At 36.1% G+C, this 15,257-nt stretch overlaps 1 protein-coding gene across 4 annotated transcripts in view; it reads left to right on the forward strand.

Annotated features, from left to right (window-relative positions):
• Window positions 1–15,257, forward strand: part of SLC9C2 (solute carrier family 9 member C2 (putative)) — a 95,912-nt gene that overhangs the window by 18,666 nt on the left and 61,989 nt on the right. For all 4 annotated transcript variants that reach the window (XM_072648593.1, XM_072648594.1, XM_072648595.1 and 1 more), the window contains 7 exons: window positions 1,673–1,838; window positions 2,791–2,907; window positions 5,094–5,255; window positions 7,641–7,740; window positions 8,218–8,361; window positions 11,092–11,260; window positions 13,293–13,374. In XM_072648593.1, coding sequence (XP_072504694.1) covers window positions 1,673–1,838; window positions 2,791–2,907; window positions 5,094–5,255; window positions 7,641–7,740; window positions 8,218–8,361; window positions 11,092–11,260; window positions 13,293–13,374 — 940 coding nt within the window. The remainder of the gene's footprint in view (window positions 1–1,672; window positions 1,839–2,790; window positions 2,908–5,093; window positions 5,256–7,640; window positions 7,741–8,217; window positions 8,362–11,091; window positions 11,261–13,292; window positions 13,375–15,257) is intronic.

Consider the following 15,257-nt stretch of genomic DNA (forward strand, 5'->3'; position numbering starts at 1 on the left):
ACCTTGGTCTGAAATGTGCTGGGTAGGCAATGGGGCTTGAATTGAGACGGAGAGAATATGTAGGTTTCAGAGATGTGGAGGGGAGTAGGAGATGATAATGTGTAATGAGAAGACCCATCGAAGTAAAGGGTGAGTGTGCTATATTCGTTTTGTCCAGAATTCAGATGAGTTGTAAAGTCATGAAAACATTAGATTTTTATGGGGAAAAACAAAACAAAACAACAACCTGGATTTTTAAAAAGCTATGTTTCTTCAGTAAATGATTCAGTTATTCTCTTAGGAGTATTTAGATCTTTTTAAATGCTTATATATTTCTGTGCTGAAAACATAGAAATGTAGAAATAGAAAATTAGGTGGGGAGCGGGGTAGTCAGAGAAAAGAGCTGTTAGATAAAATTTTTAAAAAATGCAACAAACAAACAATAGTTGATTGGATGAACACACTACTGAACTGGTTAAGGTCAAGATTTCAAGTTCTTCGTCTCATTTCAGAAGGGCATAACTAGGAATAGAGCCAAAAGTGAAGGGCAATTGGCAGCAAATAATTTGCCTGTTTCTTAATGATCTATTTTCAGCCTTAGACACACCCACATGACCCACTTCAAACATTTGGCCTTTTTTACATGCTATGGTAGTCACTCTATAAGAGAAACAGTAGTGACTTACATAGTATGGGGGTGAGAAGCTGATTTTCAATGCTGAAAAATATAGATAAACATCAAATCATAGCATGCATGGTATGTGGCAGAAAATTCATAGCAGTAAAAATAAAGTCAAATAGAATTTCCGATCTTAACATTTCATGCATATTTCTACCCGCTGAACCTCATTGATTGTAGCCTGACAGGCAAACCCATAATTTATTTATCTGTTACATCAGTATAGCTCCATAGCAAATGTTTTCAACTTTCTCCATGTTTGCAGCATATAACTTAGCTTTGATGTCTAAAATTTGGCATGTATAGATAAATACTATTCATCAGCTCCAGTGTTTCAGAGGAGTTCCATGTAATTATGTCATTGTTAATAAGCCCTCCACTGAAAAATCTGTTCATTTTGCAATTAATGAAGGGTAAAGAGAGGGGCAGGTAGGTGATACAGTGTATAGATTGCCAGACCTGGAGTCAGGAAGACATATTACTGAATTCAAATCTGACCTCAGACAATGACTAGCTGTATGACCCTGAGTAAGTCACTTAACCCTGCTTGCCTCAGTTTCCTCATCTGTAAAGTGAGCTGGAGAAGGAAACGGCAAACCACTCCAATATCTTTGCCAAGAAAATCCCAAATGGGGTCATGAAGAGTTGGACATGACTCAAATGATTGAACAGCAGCAGCGACAACAACAACTGAATAGAACAAAGAATTTTTCTCAATCTTTAGTACTGAACTTTAGTACTGAACCTGTGGCATTAGGAATTTGGGTAAGATCTTTTTGACATTGGGAACTATTAAATTATACCAACAAAGCTGTCATTTTTTTTTATTTCTTGAGGTCATGGAAATAAAGTATAATTTAATTTGAAAATATGTCTGGCCCAGAGGCAAAAAATTGGATAAGAATGTAATTTTGAAAGGCATCTACAAGGTCTGTGATTATAACAAATAGGTAATTAAAGTTTGATTATTGAAAATAAATAAGTCTAATTACATGTTGTAACTTGATTTCACAGATCTTAATAACTGGAATTACGAGCTTTGCTGCAACTTTTGTTTTAATTTCATACATTGTTTTAAAATACAATATGTATAAATGGGATCTTCAATCTTGTGTACTCTTTAGTGTCGTTGTTGGCATCACAGATCCTCTTCAGTCCGTGAATCCTTTGAAAAGTATAGGTACATTATATTTAATATTATTATTATCTTGATCTCTTGAGCAAGTCACTTGGAAATCCCCTGAATTACCAGAAAAATAATTAGCATTTTATATTTAATAATGTATAGGACTCACTATGTGCCAGGTACTGTGCTAAACTCTTCATAACTATTATCTCATTTGATTCTCACAACAACCCCATTGATTTTCCCTATTTTACAAATAAGGAAACAGAAGCAAAAATGACTTACCTTGAGGCATGCAGCTGGTGTCTGAAGCTGAATTTGGACTCATGCCTTCATGACTCTACGCCTGCCACTCTACTTCTTGTATCACCGTTGTTGTTCGGTCATTTTCGATTCTTCATGACCTCATTTTGGGGTTTTCTTGGCAAAGATACTGAGATGGTTTGCCCTTTCCTTCTCTGACTCATTTTACAGATAGAGAAATTGAGGTAAATAAGGCTAAGTGATTTGCACGGGGGTCACACAGCTAGGAAGTGTCAGGCTAGATTTGAACTTAAGAAGATGAGTCTTCCTGATTCTAAGCCCAATGCTCTATCCACTGTACCACCTCACTGCCCTTAGTTATGGTAATTAGTATTACTGGTCCCCTTCCCCCAGCTGTGAGACAGAAGAATATAAGCTTTCTGAAGGGAGATACTTTTTGTTTTTTGTCTTTTATCCCTAGCACCTGATACATAGTAGGTGCTTAATAAATGCTTTTTCAGTTGAATTGAGGCTCAAATGAGATAATGTTTTTAAAACCCTTTGCATACCTAAAAGCACTAAAAATAACAATTATTTTGTTGATTTTATTCTATTGAAAATTTTAAGTCTTGTTTTAATTTTTTCCTTTATTTTCCTAACATATTTTTCTATTTGAATATCTGTTCACTTGCTCATAGTCACTTTTGATATATTCCACAGTCACTTGTAATTCATACATTTTATCATTTCTTTTTTTTTTGAGGTGTTTCCAAAATATTAATTGATATTATTAGAGGAGAATCATTGATCAGCTATGGTATCAGTATTGTGTTTTTGGAGGCTTTTAGAAGTTTTATACAATGGAACACAGTGATAAAAGGTAGGAACTTGTTTTTGATCACTTTCACACAGTGTATTTCAGAGCATTCTAAAACTTAAATGCAGTTCAAGGTGCTTTGACTTGACTGATTTTCCTGTGTTTTACTTTTGGAAAGTTAAAAATGACATACTAGGTTAAATCATAGATTTAGTGCTGTATCGCCCTGTGGAGGACATCTAGTCCAAACACCTTCATTTTATAGATGAAGAAACTGAATGGATTGCTATCTTGCTCAGGTTCACACAACTAATAAGGATCTGAAGCAATATTTGAATTCAGTTCTTTCTAATGTCACAGCTAACATTCTTTATATTACAGCACCTTCACATCCAAAAGATGAGCTTTACGTCTTTCTGGATGCAAAGAGGGTAGCAGTTGCCTCCCTCTGTACCTCCTGTATTCATTGCAGGATCTCAACCACTGCCTTTATGTTATTTTTCTTCTAACCCACCTTGGGCCTTTACCATATAAATTTTGAAGTCCAGAAGGTTAAGGCTAGCAAAAGGGGAGGTCAAGAATGTCAGGGGAGGTCATCCAGGAGTCGTTCATTGATGGAATTACAAGCTGGATGGACCAGATCATGGTTCATGCATAGGGTACTGGGGAAGAGCCCTAGATAATATTGAAATACTCAAATGAATCTAAGCTGTTATTGATTAATGTGTACATCTTTAAAGTTGAGATCAGAGTGATTGATTTTTGAGATGAAGGCAAATAAAGGGGTCTGATCATGACCTGGAAAGATGCCATTTGGAACCTAAGAAATGGGACCTGCCAGATTCTTGGAACTAATGCTCAAATGGTCCTAGAGGTAGGTCTACATGCACAGGATTTACCAGCAGGATAGTTCATCCACCTCTAAGAAGGCAGCACTTAATTCCATCAAAAGCGAAGTAAAAGGAAAGCTTAGAGAGATGCAGGATTCAGAAATATGCCTAAAGGGCATAATGTGCACACCCTTTGACCCAGCAATACCACTACTAGATCTATATCCCAAAGAGATAAAAGAAAAGGGAAAAGGACTCACATGTACAAAAATATTTATAGTAGCTTTTTGTGGTGGCAGTGAATTGGAAATTGAGGGAATGTCCATCAGATGGGAGTGGCTGAACAGGTTGATGTAAATGATTGTGATGGAATACTATTGCGCTATAAGAAATAATGAGCAGGATGGTTTCAGAAAAAGCTGAGAAGACTTATATGAACTGATACAAAGTGAGTTGATGCATGAGCAGAACCAGAACACTATACACAGTAACAGCAATATTGTAAGGATGATCAACTACAAAAGACTTAGCTACTCTGATGGATACAGTGATCCAAGTCAATTCCAAAGGACTTATCATGAAAAATGGTAACTACTTCCAGAGAAAGAATCGATAAACTTTTTTTTTGCTTTCTTTATGTTTCTTGCTTTTTGCTTTATTTTTTTTTTTTTTTGCAACATGGCTAATATGAAAATATATTTAGCATGAAAAAAAGTTGACTGTGAAAGTTGTCAGTGATTGAGAGATGAGAAGAGGACAGTATTGGATTAGCCACATACTCAGAAATATTTGAATTCAATGATGAAGACTCAACAATCAAACAGTTCTTTTCTTCAGGTCCTTTCTCTATGATTTGTTGGTGGGGAATGACGCTTCTACCTAAATGTGTATCTTGACCTTTCTGTTCTGACTGCTGAGAAGGAACATATCTGTGCAGAAATGGAAATTTACAGATTTTTAGTATTTCAGAAACACCTGGAAGGGAACAATGACCATCATTGATTTTAGAACTGAAATACACCTTAGAAGACATTGAACCCGATTCCCTAATTTTACGAGTGGGGAAATTGATCCTCAAAGAGATTAAGTGACTTGGTCCAGGGTCACACAACTAGTAAGTATCTGAGTCAGTATTTGAACCAAGATCTTCCTAACCCCTAAGTCCAGTGTGCTGTCCTCTAAGGTTGACTCTCTCTGAGCCTTTATAGTTAAGAAAACTGAGACCCCAAAAAGGTTAAGTCATTTATGGTTAGTTAATGCCAGGACTAGATCCAAGTTGCCTGACTCAATCCAGTTCTCTTTCAAATATGGTCAAACAATCACATACAAATAACCAAGTATGGAGAGATCTATCATAGACACTTCTTGTGAAATATGCAAGAATTACAATTCAGCCACTCCTTTTTTTTTCTTAAACAGGGTTTTACATAATAGGAGATCTGATTCTAGCCATTGTTGGAAGTCTCATAGTGGGATCTTGGAGTGCAAAAGTCATCCAATACATGCTGGCAGACATATTTGGTGATACTGTGACTAATGTCATTCTTTGTTTCTCAACAGTATACTTGACCTTCTATATTGGTAAGAAAAAGGGGAAAAAAAAGATATGTGCAATATGTAGAAGTGAATTATTCTTTTTATTTTTATTCTTTTTCCTCCCTTATCATTTTCTGGTTCTGTCACTTTTTTCTTTACCCTTTTTTCCTTATGACACTTCTGCCATCATATCTTTTGTTAAACCCTTCATATCATCCTTTTGCTTCCCCAGTTACTTCCCAGATTTCCCTTTCATTCCCTTGTCTTTGACTTTTCCTATCACTTCCTCTCTGATCACCCACTCCTTATAGCTATGAAAGAATCCCAGAGTTGGAAGTGACCACAGAGAGTATCTAGTCCAAACCCTCATCTAAAGAATGAAAGGCCACTATCTTCCACTAAACTTTAGCTTCAGATTTCCTTCCCATCCCTATAACTTCAAAGATAAATTAAGCAAGGTGAGAGGACAGCGTCTCATTTAAATTTGTTGAGATTAAAATCCCAAGAGACAAAATTCCAAGCACAATTTAATCAATTTATTAGTTAAATCTAGCAATAACCAAGAAATTGAGGTCATTAGTCTCTCACTTACAGAAGACCCCATCTGAGAGTCGCAAGTTTCTTAAATCCAGGTGTGTCTTCCTTCTGATTGACCTGACTGTACTTCCTTGGGACCTTCCCCAGCAAACAAGGCAACTCTAATTGGTAGATGGGTTGATCTTCAGGTGTTAACACCCATCTCTGACCATCAAGGAGTGCTAATTGCTCCAAGAGAGACAGCTGCCTCCTGCAATCTTGGCTCGAACAGGTTTGCATTGCCTTGGTCTCCCCTACAGGGGAGTAATTTTAGTAAATGAAAGTAAGAACATAAGAGTCACTCTCTGGGAAAGGCCTAAGGAAGGATCACATAGAAACACTGATTATAAAAAAGACAATCATATATTAATTTTCCTCAATCTTTTCCTTGTCATTAGAGAGGTAGGATTCTGAGGTAGTAAAGGACATGCACAAAGCCCAAACCTTGAAGTGGTTGTCACAGTGATGAGGATCCAAGATCTTGTGGGTACTAGCTGTCTTGGCACTGAGAGTATACAGAAATTCAATACTAGGGTGAGAAAGAATCCTCAGGAAAAGGAGAGCATTGAGATAATGGGAAAGATGGCAGATAGGTTGGTTACGCTGTTAATATTTATATTGGACAGTAGGAAGTGAATGTTATTGTTTCTGCCTTCCCAACATGTTTCGATATACATCCCATTCTCTCTGTTCAACAGCCACCACTTTTGTACATGTTCTCTTCACCTCTCACCTGGACGATTGTCACAGTCTTCTGGTTGCTCTCCTTGCCTCAAGTCTCTGCCCACTCCAGTCCATCCTCCACTCAGCTGCCAAAGTGTTTTTGCCTAAAACTCAGGTCTCATTGCGTCACTTCCCCATCCCACCCCTTTTCTGACTAGTGTTTACTTGTTACCTTCAGGATCAAATAGAAAACTCTTGGTCTGGCATTTAAAGCCCTTCACCATCTGACTCCTTCCTCTTATTTCCATCTTTTTACATTTCTCTCCATGAGCTCTACTAGCCTAGTCATACCTCACACACAACACTCCATTACTGACTTTGTTTTTGTATCTCCAGCATTTAGCACAGTGCCTGGCACGTAGTAGTGATGGGATATGGGCCCTGGGAAACCTCCCCTCCCCCAATTTTCCTAGAAATTTCCTATTTGGCCAAGTCTCCAGCTCATCTCAGTAATCCTTTTAAAGCTCCAATTCCCTGTTACCTCTAACCTAACCCAGTCCTTCATTGATTGGATCACCCCAGGCCACTTCCCTTGATTCCATCCAGACCCCTTCTCTGTTACCTCCCAGTCACCCCAGACTACTTGGCCATAGATCGTATCCAGATCTTCCCATAGTCTTGCTGTATAAGAGGTCTATCTTGCCTTCATTAAAGTGCTTGGATTCTTAAAATCTGGCCAATAGTGCAGATTCTTAAAATCTTGCACTCCTCAAATGGTGTTTTAATAAAACTTGTCTCTGACTGAAAGAAGGCTTGAGTCCAGAATTGGAGACTGGGGCAGGGTCAAAGCCACAACTCCCGGACAGTTGAAAGGATTATACTGGGATGGGCTGTGCCTCAGACAAATGCCAGGGACTGGACCACGTGGGAAAGTCCTGGGGCTTTTCCTTTTGTAGGTTCAGATCCCATCCCCATCATTACTACACCTCTAAGAGGTAGGTAGTGTAAATACTATTAAACAGAAGAGGCTCAGAAGGGTTGACTTTTCTAGAGACATACAGTGAATAAATGAAAGAGCTACAGTTCAAACCTGCTTCCTGAGAAACTATTTTTGAATGAATGTTGAATAACAAAAATAGAGTACATGGATTTTTATGCAATTTAATTTCATTCATTTCTCTTTCTTTCTAGCTGAATTTTTGGGACTTTCAGGCGTTGTTGCTCTAATTACTCTTGGCCTCCTTTTAGACTCCTTAAGCTTTAGACCAGGGATTGATGTCACAATTACTAAGTAAGATTATTACTATTTTATGTTTTTTTGCTATATTTTTTTAAAATTTTGTTATGTTTTCTATTTTTTGGTAACTTGATTTCTAACTATAGTCATTTAAACTTAAAAAACTAACTTAAGGAACTGGATCCAAATCAACTGACATGATCTCTGCTGTGGGCTTGATTATAGATGGAGGGCCAAGTGGAGAGAAGTGGGACCTTTGTTTTTTTATATTTCAACAACTTCCCATTTTCACTCTGGGGGTGGGGGAGTGGGGGGGAAAAAGTTGTTCAGTATTGGGGTGATGAGAGTTGGGAGGATCATGGGACTGGACTCTGAGCTGCAACCCAATTTTGTTGTTGTTCTTTCAAACAGTAGTTGATACAACAACTTTTGTTTGTGCTCAGCTGAGAAAGTCAGATTCCTGAGCCCATGAGAAAAGTGAAATGAATCGTTAAAATTAATACATTGAAATATGGCTTCCTTTGAACATAGGTTCTTATTTATGCTGTCATTTTCATGCCAGTCTTTCATATTCACTCTGATTGGCATTGTGATTGGGTGTGAAGATATTACGCAGTTGGAATTTTACAACCTAATTTTCATCTTTATATTATTTGTAGCAGTGAATCTCACAAGGTAAGAATTAATTCTGTTGAAACTTGTTAAAATTAGGTTCTCCAATATATGCATTTCTTTTTAAATCACTTTATTTTGAATTTATTTTTATTTATATAATAAAACAAGCATTTCCATAACAATACAATAAAAAAGATAACTACACATGGAACTACAAATCTATTATGTGCAACTTGTTATTCCTTTTAAATATATACTAAAGTTATCATGTAAATTTCTTTTTTTCTTTTTCCTTTTTTTCTTCCCTCTCTCCCCCATGCCCACCCTAGAGATGGCTACCATTACACACACACACACACACACACACACACACACACACACACACACACACATATACATGTAAAATTATTCTATAAATATTTCTATCAATTCATTCTTTGGATGCAGATAATGCTTTCTTCATATATCCTTTATTTTTAATTTGTGTATTTTTAATAGTCAAAATTACCTAGTCGCTCAAAGTCATTCTTAATATTGTTGTTACTGTATACAGTGTTCTCTTGATTTTGCTCACTGCTCTTCTTCATCATTTTGTCCAAGTCTTTCCATGCTTTTCTAAGGTCATTGAGCTCATCATTTCTTACGGCACAGTAGTATTCCATTACAACCATGCATCACAACTTGTACAGCCATTCTCTAGTTGATGGAGATCCCTGCCATTTCCAATTCTTTGACAACATAAAGAGAGCTGCTATAAACATCCCACTCACATTCAAAGTTATAATTGCTATTTATGAATTTCCTTCCATCTTATTTTTATATTTTTACTCACTATTTTCTTTCTGTCTCTCTTTGTATCATATACACAAACATATACAGATATATACTCATACACACACATACACACTAGATGAATTTATCACTTTCTCTTTAAAAGGAATAGCAAAAATATGAAGTGACTTAGATGTATCAGATCTCAAATTGTATTATAGAGCAGTAATTATCAAAACAATCTGTCTAAAAAACAGAGTAGTGGATCAGTGGAATAGGTTAGGTGCACAATACATTGTAGTAAATGACAATAGTAATTTGGTGTTTGATAAACCCACAGATCCAAGCTTTGGGAACAAAAGTTCCTTATTCAAAAAAAAAAACTGTTGGGAAAACTGGAAAGCTATATGACACAAACTAGGTATAAATCATCATCTCAAACCACCTACCAAGACAAGGTCAAAATGAGTATATAATTTAGACATAAAGGATAATACCATAAACAAATTAAGAGAGTATGGAATAGTTTATCTCTTGTATCTATGGATAAAGGAAGAATTTAGGACCAAACAAGCTATAGAGAGTATTAAGAAATTTAAAAAAATAAAATAGATAATTTTGATTATATAAAATTAAAGATTTTTTTGTACAAACAAAAGCAATGCAACCAAAATTAGAGGGAAAGAGGAAAACTGGGGAAAAAATTTTTACGACAAATATCTCTGGTAAAGGCCTCATTTCTCAAATATATAGAAAACTGAATCAAATTTATAAGAATACAAGTCATTCCCCACTTGATAAATGGTCAAAGAATATGAACAAATGGTTTTTAAGATGAAGAAATCAAAGTATCAATAGTCATGTAAAAATGCTCTAAATCAACTGCATTAGAGAAATACAAATTAAAATAACTCTGAGGTTCTACATCATACCCATCAGATTGGCTAATATGACAAAAAATAAAAATGGTAAATGTTGGAGGGGATGTGGGAAAACTGGAGCACTAATGCATTGTTTGTGCAATTGTAAATTGATCCAACCATTCTGCAGAGTAATTTGGATCCATCAAACTGTTCATTTACCCACTACAAGATCCATATCCCAAAGAGATTAAAAAGCAAGAGGGAAAAAAACCTATTTGGACAAAAATTTTTATGACAGATCTTTTTGTGATGTCTAAGAACTGGAAATTGAAGGAATGCTGCCCATCAGTTGGGAAATGGCTGAACAAGTTGTGGAATATGATTGTAATAGAATATTATTGTACTATAAGAAATGACTAGTAGGATGATTTCAGAAAAAAACTGGAAGGACTTGCATAAACTGATACAAAGTGAAGTGAACAGAATCAGGAGAATATTGTACATAGTAACAGAAATATTATTTGATGAAGAACTGTGAAGGACTTAGCTATTCTCAGCAATAAAGTGATCCAAGATACTCCCAAAGGACTCATAATGATAAATTCTATCTGCCTCCAGAGAAAGGACTGATATTGTCTGAATACAGACTGAAGCATACTATTTTTCCCTTCCTTCCTCCCTCCGTCCTTTCCTTCCTTCCTTCCTTCCTTCCTTCCTTCCTTCCTTCCTTCCTTCCTTCCTTCCTTCCTTCCTTCCTTCCTTCCTTCCTTCCTTCCTTCCTTCCTTCCTTCCTTCCTCTCTTTTGCATAAAATTATTAGTATGGATATATTTTACATGATTGTGCATGTATAACCTATATCAGATTACTTACTGTCTCATGGAGGATAGAGGGGTATAATTTGCAACTCTAAAGTTAAAAAAAGTGTTAAAATGAGTTTTTACATAAAATTGGGTAAAAATAAAATATTATTTAAAATGAATAAAGAGGAGGTAACACCTGAATTTACAGCCAGAATACATGATGGCTTCTCATTAGGGGATTTCTGTGTGGGGTAGAAGGTTGAAATAGGATTATCTATCTATTAGGCCCCTTTCAACCCTAAGATTCTCTGATTTAAACCTTGATTTTTGTTCCTGATGTTTTTCTTTGCACAGGTTGATAACTGTTCTGCTAGTAAGCCCTTTATTGCTGCATTCTTGTTGTGAATTCAGTTGGAGGTGGGGAGTTATTATCATCTGGTCTGGCATTAAGGGATCTTTCAGTTTAATCCTGGCTCCTGATATCCATAACTTGAATGAAGAAAAAGTAGAATTACCACAAATGGTAATTAATCAAAATATTTAATTTTCTATTCCTCCCCCACCCCATATTACTTTTGCAGCAGCTAAGTGGTAAGCTATTCAGTGTAATTTTTTCCCCTTCATTGAGGCAGGTAGATAGTGCAGTGGATCTCTCTGGTCCTAGAATCAGAAAAATTTGAGTTTGAATATCACCTCAGACACCAGTTAGTTGACTCTGGGCAAATCTCTTGATCTCTGGGTCAAGAGGTTTTTTCATCTATAAAATGAGGATAATAATAAAACCTACCTCCCAGGATTGTTGTGAAGTTAAAAATGAGATAATATTTGTAAAGTGCTTTGCAAATGATTTTGACTAATGAGCTTAGTCAAAACTATTAATTTTCCTCCATTAAGAAGAAAGAAACTCAAAAGGAACTTGAAAATGTTGATATTATGAAAGAGCCTGTATCTTAGTTTTTGCATTCACATTAAGTTTGCCTAAGAAATAATACCAGTGCTTATATAAATTTGGAGGTTGTGAAAAAACCAGATGTAAATATATTATGATTAAAAACCAAATATGAGCTAAGGGACACAGTAATGAGGAATCATAGTGGGGAATAATTTTTTAATTTGTCTTTTTTGTTTTCATAATATCTTTATTTCTAGATATATTCTTCTCTTGTCTCTTGTCCTGCCCAAATAGCTAACCCTTATACTAAAGAACAAAAAAGAAGAGGAAAAAAGAGCAGGTCAAAAAAACCAATTCTTTAATTATCCAAATTTAACAATGATTAGAGATATTGGTCCATAAAATTGTTGATTGACTGACCACCTCATTTGCTGGTTCTGGGTTTGGAAAACTCTTGTCATCTACAGTAATCAGTTAGCAAGAATTTATTGAGCACCTGCAATTTACTAAATCATCCTCAATTACAAGTTGAATGTTATTTCTGTTCCTTTGCACAATGTCAGTTTGGGAGAGGATATATAAGCATGGTTAATTCTATGCTGACACTCCTGAATTCTTTTGGAGAGTTCCACTGAAGCCTAGATATACCTCAGTGCTGGAATAAGAAGCAATTATTTGATGCAATATTATGCTATGGTGACTTCTGGAGCCTTCTATGTGTCCAAGAATCACAACTTGCTTCTAGGACCTGATTGAGTGGAAAAACAGCTGCAATTGTCCAGGAACCACCTCCCTCCCTCTCTCTGTGGTTTGTAGTGCTGGGAGCTGCTTGGGGTCCTTTTAATGCAAGCTGAGGGCCTGTCTCACGTTGGTTTGATTGCCCATAGACTACACTGTTTTGTGTGGATCTTTATAAACCATAACTAGAGAGTTTCATCATCATCTTGACAGAGAAAATATTATATCTCTGAGGCAGTAAATAACTTCTGTACCTTACCTATTATATTTAAAAAGGGAAAACCTGGAATTTCATTGGTATAGTGAAACTCCCAAGTGAGGCATCCCTCTCTTCACATAGGTTAGTACTTTGCAATTTATGGTCTTAGACAATTATATAAAACATTGAAATATTGAGTGATTTTGACTAATCAATAAATCTATCATCAAGTATTTATTAAGCACCTACTGAATGCCAGGCTCTGTACTAGCTAGGTTGTTGGGAATGCAAGTATGGGGAATGAAATGATCCCTACTTGTAATGAGCTTATATGCCAATAAGGGAGACAAGTACATATAAAATATGCATACAGAATAAATATAAAGTCAACATACATATATATTTAAAAGTGATTAAATACAAGGTGCTATGAGATGGAGAGAGCTAGCAATTGGAGTCTCAGCTACATTCTAAAGGATATGACTCTCCCAGGGTCATACAGCTAATCAGTTATCAGAGACAGGACTTGTACCCAGATCCAATTATTTATCCATTCTGTCACAGTTCCTCTATTCAGTGGGGGAAAAAATCTTTTTGTTTCATACTGTGGATGGGAAGGGAATTTTAAGAAAAAATCTAAGATCAGAGTCTATATTTCTCTATGGCTGAATAATGATTAACTTTGGAAAAATTTTAATGGCTTTTTCTTATTTGTTTATTTTTTAGTTTCTAATCTATGTGCTGGCCATATCCATATTGACCATGATCATAAATTCAGTCATGTTGACTCACTCAGCAATGACATTAGGTAAAGTATAGCAAATTTACAACAATTATCTTGGGAAAAATAAGGTCAATAACAAGTCATTTTAGTAGAGCACATTCTTGTTTAGTTATCATTATTCAAATAATATTTTGTATTATATATGGTGATTGTTGGAATAACACTTAAGTAAATTCTATATGAGAGTAAAAGACCAGTCTATGAAGTCTAATTTCCTATTGATGCTGTGGGTCTGCTGCTCTGGGATATGTATAGGAGTAGGATGGACCCAGGAGAACCAGGGAGAAAGGGGATATCAAGGGAGGACAAGAGACCTATTGACTCAATGGTGTATGGAAGTAATCTTCCTAGAATATCTCTGTTAGTTTCTATTTAAATTTGTCAATTCATACTTATGGGGAAACACATGGCCCAAAGACAAAATACCCCATTAATTTTATCTGTCTTTGCAGATGCTTGACTGCAAATATTTGCAAAAATACAGACCTTTGACAGTAATAATTTTTGTATTTAAAAAGACCTCAACATTTTTCATGTATGCAATCTGTCATCATAATTACTTATTACTAAAACCTAAAACAAGGTTACTTTTGCACCCTAAGACTCAAAAAGGGTAGGAAAGGAGAGGGAGGAGACAAATGCTACCAATTTCCCAATGTTTGTCAATGATAATAATCAGTCATTCAACAAGCACTCATCAAATGCCTACTATGCCAAGCACAGGTAGGAACTGTGCTAAGCATTGTAATATACAGACAAAAGTAAAATAATTCCTGATCTTAAGGAGCTTGTATTCTAATTGAGGAATTATCAGATGGCAGATCATCCAGAGGACAGTCCCACCTCTGAGAAGATACTGAGATACTGAAGAAAAAGGGGCAATACACACCAGCATAGGTTTTATTGGGGGAACTTACTTACAATGCTGGTTCTGTGAAGGGCAGGACAGTGGTAGATTTCCACACCAAGCCTAGGCTTGGTCAGCTATTATATAAAAACATTTCAAAGAAGGCATAGTGCTAAAACATGGCCCAGGGCACATGAAGGTATTTCCATGGAAAAGAGCTGTTTTGCTATTTACAATAACCGTGATACCAAGGTCACGTTCCCAGGCTCTTGCTCCCACCATATACTCTACCTCTTGTGACCTGCTTCTACATTCTTTCTGATAGTACCTTCCCCAAGGATTCATGAGTGGTACATAAGTGGTTCCATTATCATGGTGGAAGCAGAGGAGTTCATCAATGAGCTCCGCTGGAGACACAATCTACAACATCAAAATAAGCACAATCAGGAAAACAACATAACCAACAGGAAAAATTACCTGTTGTAATTTTCTTCCACCCTACACTGAAAGATATGAAGCGTCTATGATGTCTGATAATTATTGAGAGTACTGGATTTCTAAACTTAACTTATTACAGCCTAGCTGAAATTCTGAACTAAGTTCAGAGATAAGGAAACATGGCTTCAGTGATTTTACAACATATTGGGAATGATACAGAATAGAATCAAACACAAAAATGGAATCAGAATAATTTGATTTTTTCAATTTGCCCTTATTGTCTATGAGAGACCTGTCATCACAATTTCCTTTGACTTGTTAATGTAAGAACAAGAAGATTGTTTAAGCATAATATAAGCTATAACAAAAATATTTAAAACCATGGACAATTTTTAGAGTAGATTTACCTGTTACCAAGGTAACTAAGAAGGATCAGAGGCGGAGCCAAGATGGCAGACTAGAAAGACACACACAAGATCTCCCCCACAGCCCATAAAATACCTGTAGAGAGGGACTCTCAACAAATTTTGGAGCAGCAGAAGTAGAGAACAACAGAGTGGAGGAGATTTCCAACCCACGGTGACCTGAAAGGCCCACAGAAATGCTGGTTGCACCAGACGTG

Source organism: Notamacropus eugenii, chromosome 2 (assembly GCF_028372415.1).
Source record: "Notamacropus eugenii isolate mMacEug1 chromosome 2, mMacEug1.pri_v2, whole genome shotgun sequence".
Classification (NCBI taxonomy): Eukaryota; Metazoa; Chordata; class Mammalia; order Diprotodontia; family Macropodidae; genus Notamacropus; species Notamacropus eugenii.